At 36.2% G+C, this 25,713-nt stretch overlaps 4 protein-coding genes, 1 long non-coding RNA gene and 1 other non-coding gene across 7 annotated transcripts in view; 4 read left to right on the plus strand and 2 right to left on the minus strand.

Annotated features, from left to right (window-relative positions):
- Window positions 1-2,308, minus strand: part of LOC111438134 (LIMR family protein At5g01460-like) — a 9,247-nt gene extending 6,939 nt beyond the window's left edge. Inside the window, exons 1-6 of one of the 2 annotated variants that reach the window (XM_023076081.1) lie at window positions 1,703-2,308; window positions 1,520-1,605; window positions 966-1,081; window positions 729-839; window positions 276-374; window positions 55-177 (exon numbers count right to left, since the gene is read on the minus strand). In XM_023076081.1, the coding sequence (XP_022931849.1) occupies window positions 55-177; window positions 276-374; window positions 729-839; window positions 966-1,081; window positions 1,520-1,605; window positions 1,703-2,052 (885 nt within the window). In that variant the 5' untranslated portion in view covers window positions 2,053-2,308. The remainder of the gene's footprint in view (window positions 1-54; window positions 178-275; window positions 375-728; window positions 840-965; window positions 1,082-1,519; window positions 1,606-1,702) is intronic. The other variant, XM_023076080.1, reaches the window with a different exon arrangement.
- The window catches only part of LOC111438139, a 22,560-nt gene extending 4,846 nt beyond the window's left edge, over window positions 1-17,714 (plus strand). Inside the window, exons 2-4 of the long non-coding RNA XR_002709621.1 lie at window positions 9,023-9,034; window positions 17,132-17,134; window positions 17,638-17,714. This is a non-coding gene — a long non-coding RNA (uncharacterized LOC111438139). The remainder of the gene's footprint in view (window positions 1-9,022; window positions 9,035-17,131; window positions 17,135-17,637) is intronic.
- TRNAL-UAA lies at window positions 5,676-5,758 on the plus strand. The gene has a single exon. It is a non-coding gene; the product is annotated as a tRNA-Leu (tRNA).
- LOC111438137 (protein trichome birefringence-like 3) lies at window positions 10,436-12,899 on the plus strand. The gene is made up of 6 exons (XM_023076082.1): window positions 10,436-10,699; window positions 10,782-11,007; window positions 11,086-11,257; window positions 12,005-12,204; window positions 12,287-12,445; window positions 12,525-12,899. Exons 1-6 carry the CDS (start codon window positions 10,498-10,500, stop codon window positions 12,856-12,858), a joined length of 1,293 nt encoding a protein of 430 aa, XP_022931850.1. The 5' UTR covers window positions 10,436-10,497; the 3' UTR covers window positions 12,859-12,899.
- LOC111438138 (protein SCO1 homolog 1, mitochondrial) lies at window positions 14,006-17,015 on the plus strand. The gene is made up of 7 exons (XM_023076083.1): window positions 14,006-14,252; window positions 14,609-14,785; window positions 14,886-14,976; window positions 15,713-15,925; window positions 16,302-16,388; window positions 16,470-16,602; window positions 16,679-17,015. The coding sequence occupies exons 1-7, from the start codon at window positions 14,100-14,102 to the stop codon at window positions 16,791-16,793; spliced, it is 969 nt and encodes a 322-aa protein (XP_022931851.1). The 5' UTR covers window positions 14,006-14,099; the 3' UTR covers window positions 16,794-17,015.
- Window positions 17,152-25,619, minus strand: LOC111438133 (AMP deaminase-like). The gene is made up of 20 exons (XM_023076079.1): window positions 25,040-25,619; window positions 23,730-23,890; window positions 23,422-23,626; window positions 22,798-22,976; window positions 22,611-22,662; window positions 22,381-22,508; window positions 22,109-22,288; window positions 21,941-22,008; window positions 21,646-21,788; window positions 21,232-21,293; window positions 19,629-19,742; window positions 19,205-19,345; window positions 18,863-19,015; window positions 18,659-18,712; window positions 18,472-18,582; window positions 18,220-18,393; window positions 17,998-18,078; window positions 17,670-17,768; window positions 17,471-17,556; window positions 17,152-17,434 (listed from the first exon to the last, which is right to left on the minus strand). Exons 1-19 carry the CDS (start codon window positions 25,398-25,400, stop codon window positions 17,488-17,490), a joined length of 2,535 nt encoding a protein of 844 aa, XP_022931847.1. The 5' UTR covers window positions 25,401-25,619; the 3' UTR covers window positions 17,152-17,434; window positions 17,471-17,487.
- Between the last annotated feature and the right edge of the window lie 94 nt (window positions 25,620-25,713).

Raw genomic sequence — 25,713 nt, forward strand, 5'->3', positions numbered from 1 at the left:
GGGGGAACCCCCAAAAGAGCATCAACACCAAAATGTATCGATAGTAAAACATACCTTCTCTACAGCCTTCACATTCTTTCGCCATTTTCTACCCTTAGAACCACTTCTTTCTTCCTGGTGAAGTGCATCAGCAGCTTTCTTCACTTCTCTTGCTTTTTTCCCTAGATCTGTTGCTTCCTGTAGAATAGAAAATATAACTTATATGATAGAAATTAGCAAGTCAAACCCAAAATTAAAATAATAACTAATTTGCATTATAAAAAACTAAAAAGTACCTTGATATATTGTGAACGAGTGATAACGGCCTTTGGACGCCTAACGAATGAGAAAATGAGGCCCAAGGGCAGACATGCAATGCCAACACCTCCAAATATCTAGTGGAGAGGAAAAGAAAAAGAGATCAGAAAAAATTTGTTTGATTATTGTAAAATTAAACAGCACAAAATATTATCTGCAGGTTAAAAAGCAATAAATTGATAAACACCAAGAAGTTCACTTTGTGGAAATAATTCACTAATGATATTTATATGGGAAGATGAGCAGTATGCATAAATTAAACATGAAACATTTGTCAGTAAATTCAATTTCATAATTCGTCGTGAATTCCAATTACTAGACAGACTAATAGGCGATATGAGAAAGGGCAGAGTACATGTATTCAAATGGTTCACTATTTCATAAATGAAGGAGATATAGTGTTTTCCTCCAATCTCCATTAATGAACTTACAGAGAAGAGTACGGATCCAACAATAGTGGCAAGAGCAACAACATATTCAGGAAAAGTAGTGCGCATTGTCCATGTTTTCTCCGATGAAGCACTTGTTGTGAATGCTGAACACTACAACACAATGAGAAAAAGGAGTCATGTAGATGTTAACATTATGCAAATCCATAATTAAGATCTGATGACTGAAGCCAAATAGAACTGTATATGAGGCCTAAAATTTCCAAACAGAAGTAGAACCTGCCGGACACCATTTCCAATGCATGGCTGGCTGCTAGAGAACTGCCACTGATTGGGAAAAGAAGCAGTGTTTGAGGAAAGATGCATAACGGTGAAGTCAACTTCTCCTACAAGCCCTGATAAATATACCAACAAAGTTTAGCAGTTAAAAGACATGGGCACATGGAAAATTTTCAACCGAAAACTGAGTCTTAGAGGGAAGTAAGAAATTGTTATAATTTAGATACACACATTCACCAATTGAAAGAACATTTATATTCTACAGTAAGAGAACCATGGAACAGTCAGTTCATTACTTGGTTATTCTTGAGGTAAAATGAGAATGTAATTATAAAGGAAAGAAAAAAATCGAAGAATGATCATATTTCAAGCCTTCATTGGTTGATATGTGAGGAAGAAGCCTAAAGTACAATTAACTTGAGAGCAAACAAGAAATGAGCATAAAACTAAAGCAAGTTTAGTGCAGAATCGTCACAACTTCTTCTATCCAATTAAAAACGAAATATAAGACCAAAAAAACACAAAAATCCTCAAGAATGAGCATAAGAGCTGACCGTATAAAATTCCCAACAGGAGAGCACAGACAATTGCCATTACCACAACCCATATCAAGGCGCTTTTGACCCGTTTGCCAAGGCTCCTTCACAATGATAACACAAATAATAATAATAATCAATAAAGCCTCCAGACAAAAGATATAATTATGTTCAGAAAAGACTCAAATTCTAAGCAATTACTTGTCCTGGTCTCCTTCGTAGTAGAACATGGCGAAAGGAATAATGAAGAAGACGAGCACAGCATCGACGATATAGACAGCGAGCCACAGATCCTTCATCGGCAATGTGAGGTTACAAGCGCCATTATACAAAGCGTGCTTGCAAGCCTGCCGATTAGCGACGTCAGCCGGTAACATCAAAATAGAAATCAAGGCAACAGAGAGGCCGAAAACGACGACAACTTTAGGAAAATACGCCTGATTCTTATCATCAGGGTGCTGGTAATTAACCAGAAGGTACACATTGAAGATGAATATAATGACACAGACGACTATCGCGACGATTACAAGAGCGAGATTGAAATCGCCCATCGTTAACGAGCTCCCGATTCGAAACCAGTAAGAAATCGAATCGAAGAGATCGAAAAACTGAAAGAATCGGGCGTGCTGTTGTGTTTCGAAATTTGAAACGGAGCTTCGCAGATCTGGCTCGTCTCGGGGAAAGGGGGAAAAGGGGGAAAGGAAAATAGGGCTAGATTCCGAAATTCCGATGACATTGTTTGTTGAGAAGCGAGTGTTGAGCTGGGAGGCGTGAAATTACGATTTTCTCCTTTGGAAAATGATGGATTTAGAATCAGACAGAGTTGACAACGAGGAGCGTAAGGGGTAAAAAGGTAAAATGAAATATTTGGTCGGACAGAAATAAACGTTCCGTCAAAGCCTCTGTTTTCTCACAAGGGAATGGCAATGGGAAAGGAGGCAATTGGGACGGTTTATGCTGAAAGCGCTGAGTAACATGCCCTGTGATGACGTGGCAATCCCCGGAGCTTCTTTTTTTTTTTTTTTTTTTTTTTTTTTCTTTTGATAAATTAATAAAAATATTCTAAACTTTTTAAATATTTAATAATAACCTCTAAAAATATATTTAAATTTTTAATTATGCTTTAATGGCATTTTGAATAATTTACCAAATTTATATTTGTCTTATATTGTTTTGAGTCGTTTGAATTGGAGATGCTCATGGGTTGAATTGGGTCGAGTTGAGACATTTTTTAGACTCATCTCAATTATTCTAAAAAAAAAATTATATTAAATAATGAACACAATCCAACTATAAATTTTTTAGGTTTGGTTCGTGAGTTGTTCCTCGACTGGTAGGGAGACGGGTACTTTACAAATAGGGGGTAATTGATTCGCACCCCCCGAGGTTGGTTCCTTCCTGTTCTGTCTCATTCTTCTTTCGTCTTTCAAAGAGGCTTTCGAGGCCTTGGCCTGTGTCTCTAAGACTGGGTTTTCAGCCGTGAAAGTGGGGAACTTTCTTCCAAGAGATTAGCTCTTGTATGGAAGAAGCTGGCCGTCTTCATAGCCACCTTCATTCATAGTCGATTCATAGGGTCGTCACCTTCTACCCTCTCACTTGTTCTACCTCTTTAGGTGAAAGTATCAACCGGAAAGCTCGAGAGTACACTAAGGGAGATTTCCTTAGAACTTAGAAGCAGGGTCCGGGTCAGGTAGGGAGAGGAAAAGAGGGAAATCAGTCCAATGCAGGACCGAAGATTGGGCTAGCTGATGTTGATCAGTAAAGAATCACGACAAATTGAAGAATTCCCCTTTGCCCAAAAAAATGGACGAGCTCATTTATTCAAAATTTTTGTTTTTAGTAAAAGTACAATGTTAGTTTTTAAAGCATCTATTTATTAATTTCCTAACGTTTGATTAAGATTTCTTTTGTGGGGAATGCTATATATATCCACATCATTGATATGTAAAAATTAAATTAGGAGCCACTAAAATTGAGTTCTCAAGTTAAAATTTTCAACCTTAGAATATTGAGCATCATCGTTGCAATTTCTAAGATTTTAGACAATTATTGTGATAGATTGCATCTGAGTCACTCAAAACATTATCAAGTTTGAAAATTCAATTTAGAACAGGGTTCCAATTTTTTGCTTTTAGATATTTGATCTTAAGAGGTTCGAGAGAGATTGTTACAGTAGAGGAATACAAAAAAAGTTCGAGAGAGAGAGATAGAGACATTAAATTTTGGAAATGTTAAGGAATTGATCATATTAGCCGTGATCGTGATCGTCCTAACAAGAGAATCATGATCATCAATAATGGAGAAGTTGTCACAAATGGAAAGGCAAGTTACCAAGATAAGATAGTTGAAGAAGTCGTACGTGAACATGATCCTCATTATATATCTACGAGATACTGTTTAAGGTTATACTAATAGCTTTAGATTTTTCAAACAACGGATAATATTAAATAAAATAATCAAAGTTATTATTAAAAATTAAATAATTAATTATGAGACTTTAGGACATAGATCTTTACACATATAACTAGATGAGTGTCGACAAGATTGGGTCTTGCCCCCTCCGAAGATGTCAACCAAACCTTACCAAAAAGTATGAGAACAACGTTCATTACAATGTGGTGAAAACTATTGGTTGAAATGACATTGGGGTCATGCCTCGAGAACCACAAGATTTGGGTTAATGATGGTGACGATAATGAAGAATATCTAATTAAGATACCTAAGAACTCCAAGAATGAACCCCGAGAACTAACGGCCTAGATAGGCTAAGAAAAGAGAACTTATGACTTTAAACCTAGGAGATAGCGTAGGAAAACTTAAAACTTAGGAACGAATGAACGGATGAATCAATAAGAATAAGACTTAAGAACGAACCAATAAAACTACAAATAAGTTACGCGTTGCGAGACTATAGGGGTCAGACTAGATCGATGTGTTGTATTTCTCCGACTTTATGAACGATGTATTGATGGATTTAAATTAAAATTAAGGTTTCTAATTGATGTTTATTAAAGCCACGCATTATCAATTATTCTATATCAACAAGTGGCGGGTTGTGGCTCGAGTCTTATCTAATTCAATTATGTTCAAATTGACATCTTAAAAATGTCAGTTTGATTCGTGAGAGGGATGAAAAATAAAGAATAACATTTTTTCTAATATTTGTAAAATTTATTATTTAGTGCAAATTTGCAATTCACTCCGATACAAGTTCGAGACAACGATCATACTTCACACAAATAAAGCAACGTAATTATAGAAAATAAAAGAAATCGAAAAAAGCATAAAGTCAAGTATTATTCAACACGATAGAATTCATGATCGAGCCAAAGTGTTTACTTTCCTTCTTATATATTTAACGATATCTAGTCATACATTGTTCTAACTCTTTTAGTCTCGAGTCATCTGAGATGCACGCACCTTCCTCACAACCCGACTTTAGCTATATTTTTAGAATAGCTCGAAGCTTATACCAACCACTCTTGCAGGCTCCGATGATCTTCCACCCTTGTTCCGAAAATGATTTAAAAGCCATGAAACTTTGATTCTTTTTTACAATATGATTCCCAAATTCTCAATTTATAAAGTGCACCCATTTTCTTTTCTGGGCCATTCCGAGGGTTTTACTTGGTTCATGTTAGCTGTAGAAACTGATTGAGAATTTGTAGTTATCTCGTACTCCGTTTTTTATGTTAGAGTTTGTAGTTTGGTTTGGAATGACTTTTCAATTTTTATAAAAATCGAGTATGGTGGGATGCTTGTGAAAATTTTAAAATAAATAATAATTAATTTTTAAATTTTTAACTTTAAAATGTCTTAAATAATTCATAAATATTAAACTTTGTATTTAATAGATTTATGGATATATTATATAAAATAAATTTAGTTATTTTATTAGACATATTTTAATTTAGTATCTAATTTTAAAATTTCAATTTCATAAATACATTAATATTTAAAAAATTAAATGAGATAAAGGCTTATTAAATATAAACTGTACCGAGTAATTTTAAAATGATTAAAATGGACATATTTAAATCATTTCAAAACATATTTTTAATTATTAATGAAAAAAATTAAATATTAATGTAATTTTTAATGATTAAAAGAATACTGGACTTAATTTCAAGATTTAGGTTAATATTTTAAAATTGTTAAGCTTGCAACAAATTCCGCAGGTTTGCCCGAGTGGTTAAGGGGGAAGACTTAAGATCTTCTGCACATAAGTGCGCGTGGGTTCGAACCCCACAGCCTGCAAATCATTTTTAAAGTTTGTTTTCCCATATAGTAATTTCTTTTTCATAATTTTTTATTCTTAAAAAAAAGTCATAATTTTTTATTCTTAAAAAAAAAGAGAGCATATTTAGTTGGGATTAATCGATAATTTCTAAAAGACTAATATATTAAATATTAATATCAACGTTTCAAATTAAATATGTATTTATTTTTGTATATTTAACCTACCTAATATATTAAATATTAATTTAAACACATTAAATTATTCTTTCACCTTAATTTATCCTTAAAAAAATTATGATTTAAACTTCAATCATACAAATTAATTAATTAAACTCTTTAATTAATCATTTTTTACTTAATAGTGTAGTATAAATTGTGTGTATTGATATAATCATTACAACCGAGTTCTAGCACCAAGGATCTTTCGGACAGTGGATCTCATTCTGGGGTAAACCAATTTTTCTGTTCTCATACTTAGTGGCTTGCATAGCCGCAACATTGAATGACCGACATCCTGGGTTGAGGCTCAACCTTATTAAATCTATTTAGACTGTACGACGTCATCTCTTCTAAATATCATGTGTCAGGTTAGATGATATGAATCCAACCACTAATCCTTTGCTTGTACCAGAAGGAACGATTACAAAAAGCAGTGTAAAGAAGATTCAAGAGGTATTTACATTACATCTTTAAACGCTAGCTAATGTACAGATTGAAACAAAGATTTTTAATCCAAAAATCTTTATAATATTATTATATTAATCAAGATAAAAATTGAGTGACAATAAACATCCCTTGACATCGAAATATGAATTGAATACTTTTTATTTTGGTAGTTGAACTAAGACTATTTATGTCATGTCTTATTTCAAGAAAAAAAAATTGAGTGACAATAAACACCCCTTGACATCGTAATATGATTTGAATACTTTTAATTTAGGTAGTTGAACTAAGACTATTTATGTATGTCTTATTTTCTTCAATTTTCATTCAAGATTATTTTTTTTGGTCTATTTAGTTTGAAAATGATTAGATTAGTGTTGATCAAACTAATTCTTGACTGAGTCTTCTTGGGATCTAAGAGTGACCATCATAGATTTTAAGTTCGATATAAGAGTTATTCATCTTACTAAATAGCTCTTGGTTGGAATCATTAGTTAAGTTGCTTTATTTGTGAATGTTTGCAAGTATTCTAAAAGAATCTCTAGCTTTGCAAATCTAGCAATTGTCAGCAATTGTCAGCAATTATTAGGTTAGTTGACAACCCTTAATACAGAACCATAACATCTACTAAATCTAAAGGTGTGATCCCGCATACTCATCACTATAGCTTAGTACCAGAACTCTCTATTATAGCCTAGTAGTTGCACTCCCCTCACTATAGATATATTTCTGTCCATTTGATATAACCATGATTAGTAAGTCGATCCTTTACAGGTTATTCGTAACTAGAGCTGGGTCAATTTACCGTTTTACTTCTGAAGTTACTTCTTGTTCCTTAAGTCCCATTGATCCTCCAATGAACAATTAGTTTGTGGTCCAACCACTAGACCCATTCCCTCTTGGGCCAATTAGAGGGTGGGGCCCCCTTGTTCAAGACTTAGTACTTAAGGGAACAACCTCTTTACTATCCCTAAAAATGGGTAGGAGTGAGTTTCATCTTACATCCTATGTTTCCAGCTATTCACCCAGTCTTACTCTTGAAATGAGAGGCTTATTGAGTCGGTGAACTCGGGCCACTCTCACCCATGCAAATCTAAGGATAATTTCAAATAAATAGGAGTTCATAGTTAGCTCAGGATTAAGATCAAGTTACTTAGGTCATCGAATGAAAAAATCAGTCTCAACTGTGAACAACATTATAAAGTGAGAGTGATTTTCTTCATGGTTCGATCTTATGCAATACTCATTGCATACGACGCTCCCACTCACATGTCTCCACATGTAAAATTTAGTAATCATATTGTTTATATCATATACAAAAGTGGGCCGCATCCATAGTGTCCCCATGATAAGGTACTCAGTCTTATCTCTGCACTATAGATCATTTTGACTATATACTTGAACTCGATCCACTCTTAGAAGTTTTGTTACAAAGAGTTTTAGGATATAAAGCCCAACCGTCTCTAATGTCTTGAAAATGTGAGACTTAAATTTAAAATCGCCTAGACGCCTTAGGAACCTAGCAAACAACCACAATATCTAAGGATGATTATGAAAGCTTAACATGCTTAATAACTAGCTGCAATATAATGTATGTTATCTTTGTAAGATAGATTTGGAAAATATACTAAAAGAATGATTCAAGCTTGACATGATCAATCTTTGGTATCAGTCCACTTACTCTCCTTGTAGTGATACCATATCATTTTGTATCAGAGCGGAAGCGTGTTGTGCCCGTTTCGATCCTGGGGCCTGTGGGTTATGGGCCCAACAAGCTTCCGCTCTGATACCAAATGATATGGAATCAGCCTAAAGGAAAGCTCTTACATGAAATCAACCCAAGGGCTCTGATACCGAATGGTATACTTTTCCCTATATTTTACTTTTATTTATTTTTGTCTGAAATTCGAAGTTTAAAAAATCAGATCGTGATAGGTTATCACCCTGTCAGTTTTTCATTCAACATTTTAACATATTTTTATTTCAATTATAGTTTTGAGATTTTTCATGAAACGTTAAAAAGAATAATATTGCAACTTTTGAAAGAATAAATGTTTGTTTACGGTGGTTTAGGAGTAACTTTTATCATACATTTTTTTTTTTTTACTTCTAAATTGTTACTCTTTTTAACCCATACTTATCCATTTGGACACATGATAAGGAAACAAGGAAATTAAGGGCCAAATAAAAATGACTACACAGACCAACAACACCCAAAAGCTAAGGATTCTAATGGGATTCGTGGGATCGGCAGGGATGGCGTTTTCAGATTCTGAAACAGGAAAAGAAGCTTCAGTTTGAAGGCTCAGAGTGGGTTAATTGGTCCACTTCCAATGCGCACAAGGTGTTCGACGTGGGGCCTCAATGACAAAAAATATTGGCTTTTCAGCAATCATTGCTTTTGTTGGGAAAAAAACACAAGGATGTCCCTTGCGTATCCCTTAATTCACACCCTTGTTCTCGTCAATTCATTCATCCCGTTATGTTCGGTGACTTTTTAAATCCTTTTGGTACAATCAGCTCGTAACAAGTAGGTCATAGGAGATGCACGAGAAAATCGAAGTTGTACACTGAATCCAAGTTCCAAATCTCGAACTAGAGATATTTCATAAGATGCAGGAAAAAATCGAAGTTGTACACTGAATCCAAGTTCCGAATCTCGAGCTAGAGATATTTCATAAAATGCAAGAAAAAATCAAAGTTGTACACTGAATCCAAGTTCCGAGTCTCGAGCTAGAGATATTTCATAAGATGCAAGAAAAAATTGAAGTTGTACACTGAATCCAAGTTCCAAATCTCGAATTAGGGATATTTCATAAGTTGCAGGAAAAAAATTGAAATTGTACACTTATATACACTGAATCCATATTCCAAGTCCCGAGCTAGGGATATTTCATAATAGCATTATTTCTTATTCTTTTTTTAAGAACAATTCCGGTGGTAAAATTTAAATCGTGAACCTCTCAGTCAAAAATATATATTTTAACCGGTTGAACTATGCTTAAATTGATTTTTTTTTCCTGCAAATGTTTCTATGTACTTGGCTAACGTCCGTGTTTCTTATCAAAATTAACAAAACAAACCCCATAAATTTGTGTTATTAAAAAATGACCCCTTTTTTATTTGAAATTAAAATACTCAAAATCTTTTCATTACACTTTTCATCAATATGCCAAAATCTGTTTTTGTATACATCAGTCATAAATTCACAATTTTTAAATAAATTTATCTTATTTTTATAATAAATTTATGGTTTATAAAAATAAATTAAGACACGTTTTGGTTCAAAATTAAATAATTTAAACTATAATAATTAAGTCTTTGTATTTTAGATTTTCTAACCATTTAATTCCTACATAAATAATTTTATTGGTATAGTGACAAAATTATTTTAATAAAGATTTTTTTAATGTAAGTAGTTAGAGAAGGCTTGTTTTAAAAAAATAAATGAATAAAGAACGGTAGTTGTCAAAATTTGGACAGGATAACTAGCTTGACTTTTCATAAGTCTTATCATATTGCTTCGTCTTTTCGAGACTTCGCCGTTGCATTACAATTGTAGAGTCAACTTCGACTAGAGCTCCTTGGCACTATCTTAACATTCTTTTTTGGATCTCGAATCAGTTGTTTCCCATTTCGAGTCTTTGATAAGAATTGGTTTATTCCGCTCGTTCTTCTCTTGAAACCCATGATCTCTTCTTTGGTTAGACCCTGTTAAGTAGGAGGTCGTGGAGGTGTAGCTTCACGGATTCTTCATGGGTTATGATCCTCCTATAAATCATCTCGTTCTTGATTTTGATTCTCGACCTTTGACTACGGTAGCAAATTGTTCTCGTCAATGACGAGAACCCAATATAAAAAAAATAAAAATTTCTTAATTTAATTAGCCACTTGCATAATTGGTTGTAAAAAGAGGTTAAGAAATTAGGGTAACCCACCCACCCCACTCCTCTTGTCTTAACCTCCATAAAAGAAGAGATAATAAAAACTCAAACCCAACCACACCTTCCTTTACCTTCACTCCTACTCAAACACACCCATAAAATATTACCTTAAAGTCTCCTAAAATAAACTCCTCTTCTTCCTCTTCCTCGATGAGCTTGTCGGTGCCGCTCCCCTCCGCCTCGATGGCGAAGCCCTCCGTCGCCCGGCTCAAGCCCCACCTCCCGCTCTTCACCGTCGTCCTCTTCGCCTTAACCTTCCTCGCTCTCTTCCACACCCAACGCGTCACTTTCTTCTCATCCTCCATCTTCAGACTCAATTCATGCACGCGAAAATCTGCCTCCTCGAAAACAAGTAGGTTTGACGTCTTTTTCAATTAATTTTTTTTTGTGTGTATTACTTTTAGTTTTAAATTTTTTGTGTTTCTGAATTGGAGGGGAGGAGCCGTGGAGCGACCCGTTGATGGACGACCGGTTTGAGTTCGACCCGGAGGAGTGTAGCGTAGTAAATGGGAAGTGGGTTTTTAACCGATCGATCAAGCCGTTGTACACGGACCAGTCGTGCCCGTATCTAGACCGGCAAGTGTCGTGTGTCAAGAATGGGCGGGAGGATTCCGATTATCGGCATTGGGAGTGGCAGCCGGACGATTGCAGATTACCAAGGTTTGAGTTAGTTCGAGTTGTTTTTAATTCAGTAAATTTGGATTGGGTGTTGCTGATGGAATTTGGTTTGAATGACAGATTTAACGCAGAGATTGCACTGAAGAAGCTTAGAGGAAAGAGGCTGATGTTCGTTGGGGACTCGTTGCAGCGTGGCCAATGGCAGTCGTTTGTTTGTATGGTTCAATGGTTGATTCCAGAGGACAAAAAGTCTCTCAAAAGAGGCCGATTTCACTCTGTTTTCAGTGCTAAGGTACTCTTTGTTCTGTTTTTTTTTTTCTTCGTGTCATTTTGGTAGAGATGTCAACCGAACGTGGTGGGGACAAATACGTCTCCCACTCCTACTACAATGTTAAGACATGTTTTATAACAGCTCAAGCCCACCGCTATTAAATAAGTCTATTAGGGAGAAGCTTCCACACCTCTTCAACCGACGTGATATCTCACAATCCATCCTCTTCAGGCCCAACGTTCTATTCTCCTCCCAGATGTTGGATCTCACAATCCACCCCTTTTGGGGCCCAACGTCCTATTCTCTTCCTTGATTTGTGATCTCATAATCCACCATCTTTCGGGCCCACCGTCTTATTCTCCTCCCTGATGTGGGATCTCACAATCCACTCTCTTCAAGGCCCACCGTCTTATTCTCCCCCCTGATGTGGGATCACAAGCCTCTTCAGAGCCCAACGTCCTATTCTCCTCCATGATGTGAGATCTCACAATCCACCTCCGTTCAGGGCCCAGCGTCCTCGCTAGCACTCATTCGCCTCTTTAATAGATATCATTTTCCACTTCGATCGACATGAGATCTCAGATTTTTCATAGGGTTATAAGTGGGAATTTGCAAAAATCGGGTTCTAGCAAAAAAAAAAAAAAAAAAAAAAAAAAAAAAAAACTCCTCTTCCCTATTCCTCGTTTAATCTAGAATTTTTTGCCCCGAACGAGTTAAATGAACATCTATATATGTTGGTGGTTTTGTATTAACAAGTGTTTGTTTCAGGAGTACAAAGCTACCATTGAGTTTTATTGGGCCCCATTTCTCGTACACTCAAATTCAGACAATCCCATAATTGGAGATCCAAAGCAAAGAATACTAAGAGTAGATTCGGTAGCCAACCATTCCAAACATTGGACCAACGTCGATATTCTCGTATTCAATACCTACGTGTGGTGGATGAGCAGCCTCAAAATCAAATCCTTGTAATCTCTCTCATTAAAACTTAAAATTCAAAATTTTAAAAATTTGTGTTTAAATTAACATACGAGCAAAAACACAACACAGGTGGGGATCGTTTGAGAACGGAGAGGAAGGATACGAAGAACTTGACACACCAATTGCTTATAGAATAGGATTGAAGACTTGGGCCAATTGGGTCGACTCGAATGTCAATCCCAATAAGACACGTGTCTTTTTTACAACAATGTCTCCGACTCATACAAGGTCTTTCCTTAGCTTATTTTCTTTTTATTTTTTTTAAAGTTCAAATCCGCCTCTGACAGATAATGATATCTTTGAACAGAAGCATAGACTGGGGGAGAGCGAACGGGAGCAAATGCTTCAACGAAACAAAGCCGATTAGGGAGAGGAAATTCTGGGGGAGCGGATCGGACAAGGGAATGATGAGTGTGGTGGCGAAAGTGGTGGAGAGAATGAAAGTTCCGGTGGCGTTCATCAACATAACCCACCTCTCCGACTACCGAATCGACGCCCACACCTCCGTCTACACCGAAACCGGGGGGCGGTTGCTGACGGCGGAGCAGAAAGCGGACCCGCTGCACCACGCCGACTGCATCCACTGGTGCCTCCCCGGCGTCCCGGATACTTGGAATCAAATACTTTTTGCACATTTGTAGCAATATTATTAATAACAAACACAAACACAAATCAAAGTTTATTTCAATCTTTAATAACAAATTTGGAATATGATTTAATTGTGTAAATTAATTTATCCCAAATTTAGAAATTTAAATTCAAAATGCTATCAACGTTTAGAAATAACAGCGTCAAAATAAAACCTTAACAAAATATTTGAATACGAAAATGAGAGGTCGTTTATAAAACTACTAATTGAAAACCATGCATACTAGTGTTCTGTCTTAGCTTTTATGGTCATTCCAACATCCATCGTCATCTATCTGTGTCACACGTGTCACGATCATGCTCGTTTAAGGCGTGTTGCCCATGGTTTGGCTGCATGTCCATGACAACCCAAGCTCTTTATGTCTTTACATGTTTTAATGTTTATTTCTAATGTCTGACTAGTTGTCAACTTCTCCCTACTCAAGGTTATATACGGTGCCGTTGTTGTTACTCTCTTGCTTGCTTATATAATGTCTCTTTCAAAAATCTCTGTTCCAAAATCTCTCTCTGCCCTCATTTTCTAAAACATTCTTTGTAAATCGAGGCCAGAGGCGACGTAAGAACAAATTGGCTTAGCTCACTTGTCGTTGGAAAGTGAGTGTCGCACAATCGTAAGTCTTCTGCCATCAAGAGTACGATTGTGACAACACGCACCCCTTAGTTTTAGACCGAAACCATTAATATTTTTGTTTAAAAAATACCCTAAAAAATTTTAAAATATTTCAAAAATACCCTTTGCCTTTAATAACCTTAAATTCTTTTAAAAACTTCAAACCACTTTTAAACTAAAAAAAAATTAAAAATACTCTTATCAACCGTACCGTCTTAAAAATTACTCATGAACTTTCAAGAGTAACATTAAAAATTAAAAAATAATCTACGAGGTGGCGGTATTTGTAAGTATTTTAATTTTTTGTAAGTATTATTTTTAAAATTTTATAAGTATTTTAAAATATTTTGTTAATTCTAAAAAAAAAATTAATTTAGCCTATAAAATATGGTATATTTTTGGAGTTTAATATATTTATAAATCCGTTCCATAAAAAGCCCATTAAGAATCCAATTAATGTGGCCCACAGCTCTGGTGATATCTCGCTCCAATTGCAAAGTCGGGTCCAAAAGTTCTCCATATAAATAACCGCCGTCCCTCCATACTCCGGCAGCGGCAGCGGCAGCGAGGGTTTTCGAACGCCATTTCTACATTTCAGGGTTTTGCGAGATTTTACCGTTGATTATGGCGTCCATTATTTCTAGGAGTGCCAAGCATTTTCACTTTGCCAATCGCTGTCTCTCTCTACACCGGCTGAGGTTACAGTCGCCTTCATCTTCGTCTTCCGTTCTAGCGGGCGCGAATCTTCATGATCCTGCTTTTCCTTGTCTTCACTCGGTTGGTTTCCTTATTGGTTTTGAATTACTGGTTTGTCGTGTGGAGAAATAGTTGTTAAGGATTCGTGCGTTAGTTAATAGTTCAGTTTCTGGGAAATTTGACGATGTTCATGAATAATCGCTTCAATTAGAAAGTTGGTGGAAGATCGTAGGTTATACGCTATTTAGCAGCCGAATATTTTACGTTTAATTGTTTGTAGTATTCCTGGCCCGATGATATTATGAATTCTTTTTCTTCGATTTTCTTTTAAATCCTCACTTATCTCCATCCGTAGGGGGTTATACTATGAGAATTGTGTTTAGAATTTCTCTCTATTGGTGTTTTTGTTTCTATTGTGATTATCTCTTCTTTCTTAGGGGCTTGGAATCAACTATTTAGCTTCTTATATGAGGCGGCTTTATGGTACAACTTCTACTACTCCGGATTCTCAAACCACAGCCTCCGTGAAATCGGCAGAGTCGAATTCTAGTGAAGGGGATGAGTCAGGAAAATCAAATCAGAGCCAAGATACTGGCAAACCTGTTCGTGGTGGGGTATGGTTACCTTAGTTGTTCTAATGGGGCTTTCTACATTTATCTAGAGCTTTCTTTTTGGGATTTGATTGCTTTGAGCTGATTGATTTACTCTTCGCAGCCTGTATCATGGTTGAGTTTTCTTTTGCTGGTTGCCACTGGAGCCGGACTGGTTTTCTATTATGACAGGGAAAAGAAACGTCATATCGAAGGTACACTACTATGGTGAGTTCTTGAGTGGAATAAATATTCTTTCCCACATTTTCTTAGAGAGGAAAATCTTCCAAGTAATGTCTATTCGAAAAGCTGGCTTGAGCAGGCAGAATTTAGAGGGTTTGTTTCTTAATTTGTTGTAAATTGACTTAGACGACTCCCTGAAATAAGGAGCGGAGCTTGAAGAAGCGAAGCGAGCCTAGAGTAGCAGCCTATTACTTACTATACTACATTTAGCAGTCCCTCTCCTTTACATTCAAGCAGCTTCGCCCCTCTCCTTTACAGTCGAGCATCCTATAAGCTTTAAAACCTTTAATTTTGATATTTGAGAATAAAATAAAATGATGCTTATTTTTCAATGCAGTTTTTTATGATGATCTATTGTTAAAATTTAAGGTACTTGTTCAAATGCACTCAACTCTTGTTGCGTACATCTTTGCCCATATTATATTTCTGGGTCCCTTTCCAGCTCCATAATGAGATTTATGTCTACTGTCTATAGCTTTGTGTGCATTCTTGTTAGTTGTTTCACCATTTTTTGGAACTGGAATCCATTCTTCTGTAATGGCTATTGTAAAATTTAACCAACTGGAAGACATTAGTGAGAGGCATTGCTTGTTTTTAGCAGTTAGGGGGCAATATTTTTTTTAGCTTGCTCACGTAGGAGTTTATTTCAATGTTGTCTCTCTAAATTTAGTGTGTGCTTGATTTGATTACTCTTCTGTTCATTAACAGAAATAAACAAGGCTTCCATAGAAGTCAAACAAGGACCGTCTGTAGGAAAAGCTGCTATTGGGGGGCCGTTTAAACTTGTCGATCATGACGGGAAGCCGGTCTCGGAAAAAGACTTTTTTGGGAAATGGACTTTGATATATTTTGGCTTCACACACTGCCCCGATATCTGCCCAGATGAACTACAAAAGCTAGCTGCTGCAGTTGATAAAATCAGTTGAGTAAATTTTCCTGAGTTTTATTTCCGTTTGCTTTCCTTCAAGCTTATTTGATTTCTGTAGTTCTTAACAACAGTTTTGAAAACAGGATATTGTTTTGAAACCAGTTTTCCCAAAAAAATCCATGGTTTCATTTTGATATTAACAAAATATAACGATGGCAGACTCATCTTCTAAACAACTGTTTAAGTTTATTGTGTCATGGCTTATAATAGTGAGGACTGCTACAGATCGTTTGATATTTTGTTTGACGGGCAAAACTTTCTTCCAATCAAAGCTAAGCTAAGCTATTTGCTGAATCATTCACGTGTCCAACTATCCTTGAATTCTCTGTTTGTTTATAATTTCAACTTGTTTTTCTGTTGTGGAAGCAGAAAAGGCGGGAATTAAAATTGTGCCTATCTTCATATCCGTTGATCCTGAGAGAGATACGGTGGAACAAGTACGGGAATATGTCAAAGGTATATAGAAGTTAGTTTTGCATCTATTAATCATATAATTGTTCCAAATTACTATAATTTTTGCCCTACTGTATGTTGCAGAATTCCATCCGGACTTGATTGGACTAACTGGAACTTCAGATGAGATACGGAAGGTAGCTCGAGCATATCGAGTTTATTATATGAAGACTGAAGAGGAAGACTCGGATTATCTTGTCGATCATTCCATAGTGATGTAAGTATGAATGTTCGAATTCGGTTCAAAATTGTTGTTAAATTTTGAGACAATCTGATGGGGGGAAATTTGGCAGGTACTTAATGGGTCCGGAGAAGATGGAATTTGTAAAATTTTTTGGGAAAAACAACGACGTTGATTCACTTGCAGATGGAGTAATCAAAGAAATTAAGCATTACAAGAAGAAATAGAAAGCTTTTGATCAACCAACTTCCATTTCCAACTTTTGGTCAACCTCTTCAATAGGGGATTTTGTCTTAATTAATAATATTCTATTTTCCTCGCCAATCATTTGTAGAACATTTAAAACTTATTTAGAGAATTAGCCATTGGTATGGTATTCTGTTCATATTGGCTATTTCATTTCTCTCCCTTTTCACATGTAATGCGTTTCAGTCGTTTTCATTTACATTCCCCTTTTTGATTTACAAATTTAAACTATAATATGAACTTGCGATGAGTTTATTATAGATTATAGATTATAGATCTCACTCCATAAGTCGTTATGCAACGAGTTTATCATCATGAGCAAGTGTAATAGACAAATGATTTATTGTGACATTTCCCCCTCTTATTATTATTATTATTTATTTTTGGGCACGTATATAATGATCATATATCTTTGTAGACTGTCCTTTGGGATCTCAACTCCCCATCTCATCCCAAAAAAAATGTGTTTTTACCAATTTGTATGTACCCTTCCCCTTCCCCTTCCCATTTCCCAGTTCCAGGACATCTGGTGTATGCAACAATCAAAATCTGGCTTCCTTCCTTTGTGGAGTAGTCGATCACGTGAAACCCAAATAATCGAGAATTCAAACCATCGCGCCTTTAGAGATTTAAGTATTCCCCAGTTTGGTTTAGAGCACACTTCTCCGTTGTTCTTCACTTCTGAATCTCTTCCGGAATGTCGGCCTTTCCCAAATAAACCAGCTGCATTTCCTCTCTCCAGATCTTTTTCATATTTTATAATATTTAAAGCAACGAAGAAAATTGAAATTGTTAGATGATGATGCCAGAGATGTTCCAGATGAGGGGAAAAAATAGAGCAAGGAAAAAGATTATACCGTATCACGGAATTCCACCCTAATGTGTGGCACATTCGTTCTGTGAATATCATTTCCTACCGACCCTCTCCTGTAATATTCTTTTCCAATCCAATGAGCCTACAACAGAAAGGTCGGGTTTCAGAAAGAATAAATGAACAAGTTTTTGCATCACAGAAAATACAAGCATAAATATTTTCCTTTGAAGAACATATTTATAGACTAGATGGTAGTTTGATGCATCGAATGCAGGCGCTCGGGAACTAAATAAGAGGAATATGAAAACTGCATCATATATGGGTGAAGGATTGATTGAAAATTTAAATAGCCCCATGGTTCTGTATTGTACCTTTAGAGCATGAGAGAAACCTGATTGGTAGACAGAATTGCGAGCTATTTCACATAGGTCACAAGAACTTAGCTTCCACACCTGTAAAATAAACAACAAAATAAACCTTCATGATATCTGGGTTTCATATTCAGACGCATAAGAGTATAGAGTGCAGGCTCATGTACTGAACTCAGAAGAGAGTTGAAGGGGGTAAGGGTAAGGTCAACCAAAGCTACTCACCGAAGCAGCTATGCTATATTCTTCCACCAGAGGTTCTTTTGTTAAGTGGATTTGTAGAGGATCATCAGTAGAAAGAGAGACATTTAGACCACGAGCGAAGAACGTAGGGAAGGGATTCCGGTGATAGTCCAAGAACAGAGAGTTATTGCTCAGTGGTGACATAGCCAGACCAACCTGTTTATATGCATATGTCGTGTTCAAAATAAGAGAGAAAACTCTGCTGAGTTTAATGGGAAATAATGTTGTCCATACCTGGGCTAGATAATATAAATACTGAAGCACTGGAGACTTTCTCAAATTGATTCCATGGGCAATACTATGAGCAGTTAGGAAAGTTGCAGCAAGGTGGTCAATATCACCAGCCTGAAGAGGATTCATGCATTGAGTTGAACGTAAAAACATAACGTATGCATCAAATTTGAATAAATTTCGTAAGTACCTCCCCAGAATGCGGACGAAGATTTATAGTGGTCATGCCCTTTGATTCACGAAGCTGGAAAACAAAATCGACAGGATCACCCACAAAGAAAACTTATATGGGCAATTTAAACCGCATTCAAGTAATGGACTGCCATTTACTTTAGAATTTGATAAAAAGATATGGCAGAAAGTAAAGATCTTAAGGTCATTTGGCGTCACAAACCTTGTTTAATGTGTAGAGATTGGCGTAGCAGTAATAGACATAGTATGAGAATGCAGGGTTAAAAATGTTTGTCCACTGAGCAGGAGTCGGCATGTGCTTGGTGGGGCGTCTTTCAGGCTTGCTTTCATCATCAACCAAATCCAAACCAACAACCTGAAAAGCTCATAAAGGAGAATAAAGTTTGTGAAGTATGTACGTTATAATGGGAAAATAATGAGACCACAATTCCATCGACAATAGTTTCAGATACAGCCATACAAAATCAATAAAAACATATTTACACACTATCAGTCGATAAGGTCTTGTAAGATAAATTGAAGATTCTGTTGGGAGATAACAAACCTGTTTCAAGAAAACATGTAACTGCGGATGTGAATCTGGATCCACCGTAACCTCAAATAAAGGAATGAAGATGTTATCAAGAATGTTTTGAAACGAAGTCACAATCCCCATTTCCTTATACACATTGTAAAGTCGTGGCAGCTGAAACACAAACCATAATAAAATAAGACAGAAATAAACAGCATCTAAATTCAGATCTTCAGATACACCAAGAACAGCAAATTTCTGGATAAAGTTACTTCTCAGATAAAAACTGTGATATCAAGTTAGTGACACAATTATCCAAGAATTAATGCAACCAACTTCAGTTCACTAATAAAATCAATACAGTACACTAGAACCAAATTTGAACATGACAAGCCAGGCATATATGATAAGCCAAAAGGACCCATTTTTTCCCTTGTGATTTTGAAGGCCGCATTACCTGGATCAACCATACGACATTCTCACTGTACAGATCATTGTTAATTATCCAACTGGCAAGTTGATCCCATTCACTTTGCTTCCTTCCGTATATAGATATCCGATATTCAGCCATCTGCATTAAAAGATTGAAACATCAAACATGGTATATTGGAAAGGGATCCATATCTTGAAAGTAGGGAGTACAATGTATATTATTCTCATCTACTTTAAAGTTGCATAAAGCTATTATGAGTTTTTTTTTTTTTTTTTTTTTTTTTTTTCTTTTTCCATGCATATATGTTATCTAAAATTCTGTACAGAGACATAAACATGCTGCCAAAAAATTTATACCAATTAATTAGCTCATCAGCTTTTTTTCTTCCTAACATGCTTACAGCCCGTCAAAGATCTACTGATGCATCAGATGGATGCTAGTATCTAGGGACGACAGCATTTTTTTCTAGTTGATCATCTAGTGCCCCCATTTTCTCTTTTCTTCTTTTATGATGACAATGATACTGCAGTTTACTAAAGGTACAAATTTTAGTACGGTGACATGAGGTAGGAAATGTCTTGACAAGAAAAGCATTTAGAGCAGGGCTGAAAACAACCTCTTCTCATCTCTGTTCATTGCAGCTAGGAAAAATCTTGAAGGGTGGACCAGTATTAAAATACCTCTTTCCTTCCCATGACATCTTACCCCTCTTGTAACATCCTAATTTTTAAAGAAGAAAGAAGAGAGGAAGAAAATTGGAAACTGAAATTTTAGAAATGATTAATCTGAGGGGAAAAAAGGGAAAGAAATCAGGTTTTTAACAAATCTTAGCTGAATATGAGGAGTATTTTGAAGGGATTTAATTGAAATTTCTCGCCGAAGAACTTTGACTTAGCCACAAGGTCGCCGAAGATTACTGTTCTTCAAATACGTGAGAATGTAATGGGTGAATAGTAAAATTGGTTTGATGAGGTATTTTTAGGCCAAAAACCTGAAACTTCATTCATCAAATTCTCCTTATACACTTAAAAGGTTATCAATATTTGAGCTTGTACGGCTAGTGACAAGTGTATACTGGAGCCAAAGAGCAATGAAACTAGTGAATTTATTGTTATAAATACATGTTTTTATATAAACTCATTTGGCTTATTCCATAATGAAATATGAATTGGAAGAACCTTTAGGTTTGGAACTCTTCCCTTTTCGAGATAGAGGATGATTCCTTTGGCAAGCCAATTCGTTTATCAACATTTGGGTACATTTGACTCAAAATGAATGAGATAATTTATGAGGCGTAGAGGACACTTGGGAGGATGTCTGGAATCTGTCTGTTTTGATTGCTTCCATTTGGCTTTTGCTTCCAAGTTTCTTTGTAGTTTATTTATTTGTTTTATTACAAATGATTATAGTAGCCATTTCCTGTTTACTGGTGTTAGTTATCTCTAATCCCTTTAGGCGGCTCCCCTTTTAGGTTCTTTCATAGGGAGTCGATATCATAAAAATTGCTAAAAGCACAAACAAACAGTTGAGAATACACCTAGTATATACTATAAAAATTAAAGCCACGGCATAAAGCAAATGAAGCCAGAATATTGTACCTAACTATAAAGAAGGAAGAATGATGTACCTGATATTTACTTGCAGTAAGATCAGAAAATACTTGTTTGGTCAGCTCACCAAGGAAACGGCCTTCAAAGAGACACCCATCAGAAACAAACAAACATACAAAAAAATCCAATAGTCTACAAAAGTTGAAAGGATTGAGAAGATATCCAAATATCTGTCAACAGTATTCATATATATATCACAAACGAAGTAGAGAGAGAGTGAGAGAGCGAGAGCTTCCACTAACAGTTGAAAAATATTGATCATTACATATACTGCAAATGCATGGCTTCGGCTTGCAGATTTTAAATGTTCATTATTCCTTTAACTAATTTCAACATGTAATATGTAACACGAGAACGTGCACACAAAATCAAACGTCACACTGTTCTCAACATGCTGAATCTAATAGTTTATAAAGTAAGAAACATAATACCTTGAATTAGATTATCCTGCTTTAGGAAGATCTCCCTGAGTCGACTTTGACCACAGGGGTTGTATTTAAGGTTAAACTTATCAAAGCGGTGAAATGTGCTCTTGTCAGCATGAACATCCAAGAGGTCAACATTCAAGTCATACCTGCTCTTCAGAGGTCAAAAGAAATTAATACTCCATGCTCAGAAATATTTCATGAATGTCCAAAGTGAAGCAGTATCTCTTGTTTTCCCTTTTTGGATGATGAATAAAAACGGTTCTTCATTCTCAAAGAAAATGGGTAAAAGAAAACTTACCCCGATAAGTCCAAGCTCTCAAAAACTTCTTTCAAGGTCAAATATGTACCATCCCGAAATATTACAACCTAATTACAGGAATATATTAATCATTATTTTCTTGCCAATATTTACAATCAAAATATAAACGGGAAACACTAGACAATAAATCAAGTCATTATTCATTACCTCATCAGGCTCTTTTCTCAACTTGGACTTTATGAATCTTAAGAGATGTTTTTGGTTCATGCACGCAGAGTGATGAACATGAGTATCGACTTTCCGGACATTATAAAAGTCACGGTGTGGAGCACTTTTCTGAGCCAGAAATTCCTTGTCCGCATTAAGCATCAGATGAAGATTGAATTTCTGAATGACATGAATTTATGGGCTTATCATCAAGGATACGAAATAAAAACATTAATATACATTTTGATAACTAAAGCATTATGAACATGTACCTGTTCGAGAAGATTCAGTCGATGGTGGCATAGACTTCTGATATTTCCAGCTGCAGTGACTCTAAGTATGTGATGAAGATCAGTAAAAAAGGTGGTTGAATCAGCAACAGGGAAAAGTTCTTCATTTGCTGCAAAACATTCAAACAGTACCCACAAGAAAACAATTGAAAAAACATCCAAAAACTAATAGATCTAAATATCTCCCAAGAAACAAACTCTCATGTTCTTACACTCTTTGTTTGCATAGACGTGAACGACCCCATCTTGCATCTCAAAATGATGCTGAAGAAAGGGAAAGCGTAAAATGAATAAGAGGAACAATAGAATAAAATCTAGACTATGATAACAAAGGTCAATTGAAGCAAATTTATAACATGCTGATATACATGAGTCAGTAGCCAATAAAGACAAACTCACATCAGACTTGCCCTCAGAAGTGTATTGAAACGGATCTGGATTAGGTTTCGGTGTACTGGGGTCAGATATGATTTCTTTCTCCCAGGGAGCAACATCTTCCCTAAAGACATATCTTTTCCTCATCTCAAGGCATTCTTGAAGAACCAGATATGATTCTACTTCATCAGGTAATGGTACCTCTAGAAAAAACAAACGAAAGAAATAGAAACATATTAAAAATCCAATCTACATTCATGTGAGAAAAAAAAGAAAAAAAAAATCTTTTTTTACTTGTTATTGACCTATGGTGCTTGCATATTGGCAAAGTTCTTAGAAATCCATCCAATACAAAAAACTAAATGGCATGCTTACCTCGTATTGTGTTTTCTGCATAGAAAAGATCATATAACGTCTACTGAGCACTTACAAAATCATTATGAAAGATAATGTCGATATGCAGCCATAACACAAACAAATAAGACCATGCGACCATGTTAAGCTTATTAAAATTATGACCATACAGTACTATTATCAAATGGTGCGACCACATGAAGCGCATTAAAATTATGACCATACAGCATAACTATCAAATGGCCAAGGAAAGAAAAGAAATAAGTCACATAAAAAGGATCCAATTAGCAATACCAGATGGGGTAATTTTGAGCCGTACAAAAGTTTCTTGCTCGGGCTCTTTCCTCAGAATATCAGCTGCGATTGGATCATGAACACCATGGAGGTCACCAGATATACTATGAGAGCGAATCATACTTGAAGTAGCCAAGGCAATCTGTTCTCCAGTGGCATTAATGTGATCAGGCAATTTTTCAAATATGCCCTTACACTCTGGACCCTGTATGCGGAGGGGTGGTGGTGTTAAACGCAACACTGTAAATACTCCCAAGCTCCAAAGGGCATTAGGCGTCCAAGCAAATGCAAGGGAGCTAAGTACTCACCACATTTCCATTAGCATGCAGATATTCTGAACTTAATTTAGTATCATCAGCTATAGTATCGTCTTCGTCATCCGATCCTTCAATACTTTCAAAGGTACTTGCACTTGCAATGGGGGACTTCGGTGAAGTAGGCCTAATTGATTTTTTGGTAGAACTTTTCCCTGATACAAATGATTATTTGGGGAAAAAGCAGATTAATATACGTTATCAGCCTTTCAATCTTAATGTCCATAGATGAAAAAAAAAGTCAGAAAAATGCAAGGAAAATTCAGATAATCAGGAGTGCTCCGGGCAGAATGAAGCCATGAGTTTTGAAGTTGAACTTGCATTAGAAACATGAGCCAAAAACACAATAGAATTTACCTACTGATGCAAACTATTTTAGAGACCGGTTGTAAAAGCCATGAGTTACCCATATCCTTGGCATTTCTTAAAGCACAGACTATACAAGTCAGGCCAAAATTATATTTCCGGGATGAAATATACTGGAGCAACTTGCCCTACCCTATTGGTGATCTCCAACCAAACGTTGCCAAAGTTTCTTTAAAACTCATTGACTTAAGTTTAACTTCTTTTTTAATAATAATCGATCATGCTTTAACCAATATTCACGTCCTATGCCATGGATAGTCATACAAAAAAATTTCAACAATCTCAATGGAAAGAGAATCTGTTTTGTTCCAAAAGAAAGGAGAAAATAATTATCAAGATGGGAATGAAGGAATCACAAGTAAGCTCTAGGAGAACAGGTTATGTTACAGATATGAAGGAGACTTCAGAAAAAAGAAAAAAAAAACGGATTTAAGAATGGGATTCTGAAATACATGACACCATGACTCCTTGGATTGCAGAAGTAATCAGCCGAATAAGACCATATTTAATTTTCCCAAATACAGTAAGAGAAAGTTCATGGCATTACGGAAACGCGATATCTATAGAATTGTCCGTTATATGAAGATTAACTACCCCTAATTGAGAATCGTAATGAAAGCGCACGGAAAGCGCTCATATAAGTCAGCTATGATTCAGACAGAACACGTCGACCCGATTCATTTGAACTTAATAGTTGATCATGATTCTAAGGTTAAAGACAATACATCAGCTATATAAATTGAAACGTAGATGAGAAAACCTTCTGCCGTAATTGCTTAGAAAGAAAAACGCCAAAGAGGCATCCAGAACATGCTAAAAAAACGAACCATTCCCCTCGAAAACCAAAACCATAATGCACAAACCACCATACAGAACCGAAAAGTTTTACGCATTCAAACGCCATCAATCTACCGGAGGAAAATCAATGGTATCCATACCTTCACGGAGCGTGTGTAACCTCGGCAACCCAGCCGGAATCACGTCGAGCAGCACCAGACCATTTCGCTTCTCCTCGCCATCAATCCCGACGGAAATAGAAGTGACGTCCGGCAAAGAAGCCGAGGCCCGCCGATTATAACCGCTCCCCTTCCGCCGCACATGGTTTCGTTGTTTCTTCGAATGGCGAGGCGACTCAACCTCCAAGCTATCCTCCCGCTCCCGCTCCCTCTCCCTATCCACAGTCTTGGCAAACTCCAGCAGTTGAGTTAGGGTTTTCCGGTGCATATAGTACGCCGAAACAGCGACGACAGAAGCCCCAATAAGAGCCGCCATGGCCATGTGCAGCGGATAAGTATCCATTGGAGTTCGCTACGAGAAAACGACGCGTCTCTTCCAGGAGAAAAAGCTCTGAATCGTTCCAACAAATACAGTGCACCAAAATTATGAACAGAGAACAGAGAACAGAGTTTAATCGGAGAATGGAGGCATTGCTGTGATATTTATAGAGAGGAGATATCAGAGAGAGAGAACCCAGAGAGTGCAGAGAGAGAAGGAAAGAGATGGACACTACCACCTTTTTCTCTCTCCTACTCTGCCCTCCCTTTCCATTATTTTAAATTCTTTTTTATTATTTATATTTTCTATTGGTTTTTTTTTTTTTTTTTTTTTTCTT

The sequence above is a fragment of the Cucurbita moschata genome, unplaced genomic scaffold (genome assembly GCF_002738365.1).
Source record: "Cucurbita moschata cultivar Rifu unplaced genomic scaffold, Cmos_1.0 Cmo_Scf00072, whole genome shotgun sequence".
NCBI classification, from domain to species: Eukaryota; Viridiplantae; Streptophyta; class Magnoliopsida; order Cucurbitales; family Cucurbitaceae; genus Cucurbita; species Cucurbita moschata.

What these genes read in the sequence shown, in the direction of transcription:
- LOC111438137 (XM_023076082.1), top strand. Translation starts at nt 10,498, where the DNA reads ATGAGCTTGTCGGTGCCGCTCCCCTCCGCCTCGATGGCGAAGCCCTCC. An exon ending in GACGATTGCAGATTACCAAG is followed by an intron (nt 11,008 to 11,085) that starts GTTTGAGTTAGT and finishes TTTGAATGACAG; the next exon opens with ATTTAACGCAGAGATTGCAC. An exon ending in ATGTCTCCGACTCATACAAG is followed by an intron (nt 12,446 to 12,524) that starts GTCTTTCCTTAG and finishes ATCTTTGAACAG; the next exon opens with AAGCATAGACTGGGGGAGAG.
- LOC111438138 (XM_023076083.1), top strand. Translation starts at nt 14,100, where the DNA reads ATGGCGTCCATTATTTCTAGGAGTGCCAAGCATTTTCACTTTGCCAAT. An exon ending in AAAGAAACGTCATATCGAAG is followed by an intron (nt 14,977 to 15,712) that starts GTACACTACTAT and finishes GTTCATTAACAG; the next exon opens with AAATAAACAAGGCTTCCATA. An exon ending in AGTACGGGAATATGTCAAAG is followed by an intron (nt 16,389 to 16,469) that starts GTATATAGAAGT and finishes TGTATGTTGCAG; the next exon opens with AATTCCATCCGGACTTGATT.
- LOC111438133 (XM_023076079.1), bottom strand. Translation starts at nt 25,400, where the DNA reads ATGGATACTTATCCGCTGCACATGGCCATGGCGGCTCTTATTGGGGCT. An exon ending in TGCATGCTAATGGAAATGTG is followed by an intron (nt 23,627 to 23,729) that starts GTGAGTACTTAG and finishes CTCCGCATACAG; the next exon opens with GGTCCAGAGTGTAAGGGCAT. An exon ending in GAGAGCTTGGACTTATCGGG is followed by an intron (nt 21,789 to 21,940) that starts GTAAGTTTTCTT and finishes TCTGAAGAGCAG; the next exon opens with GTATGACTTGAATGTTGACC.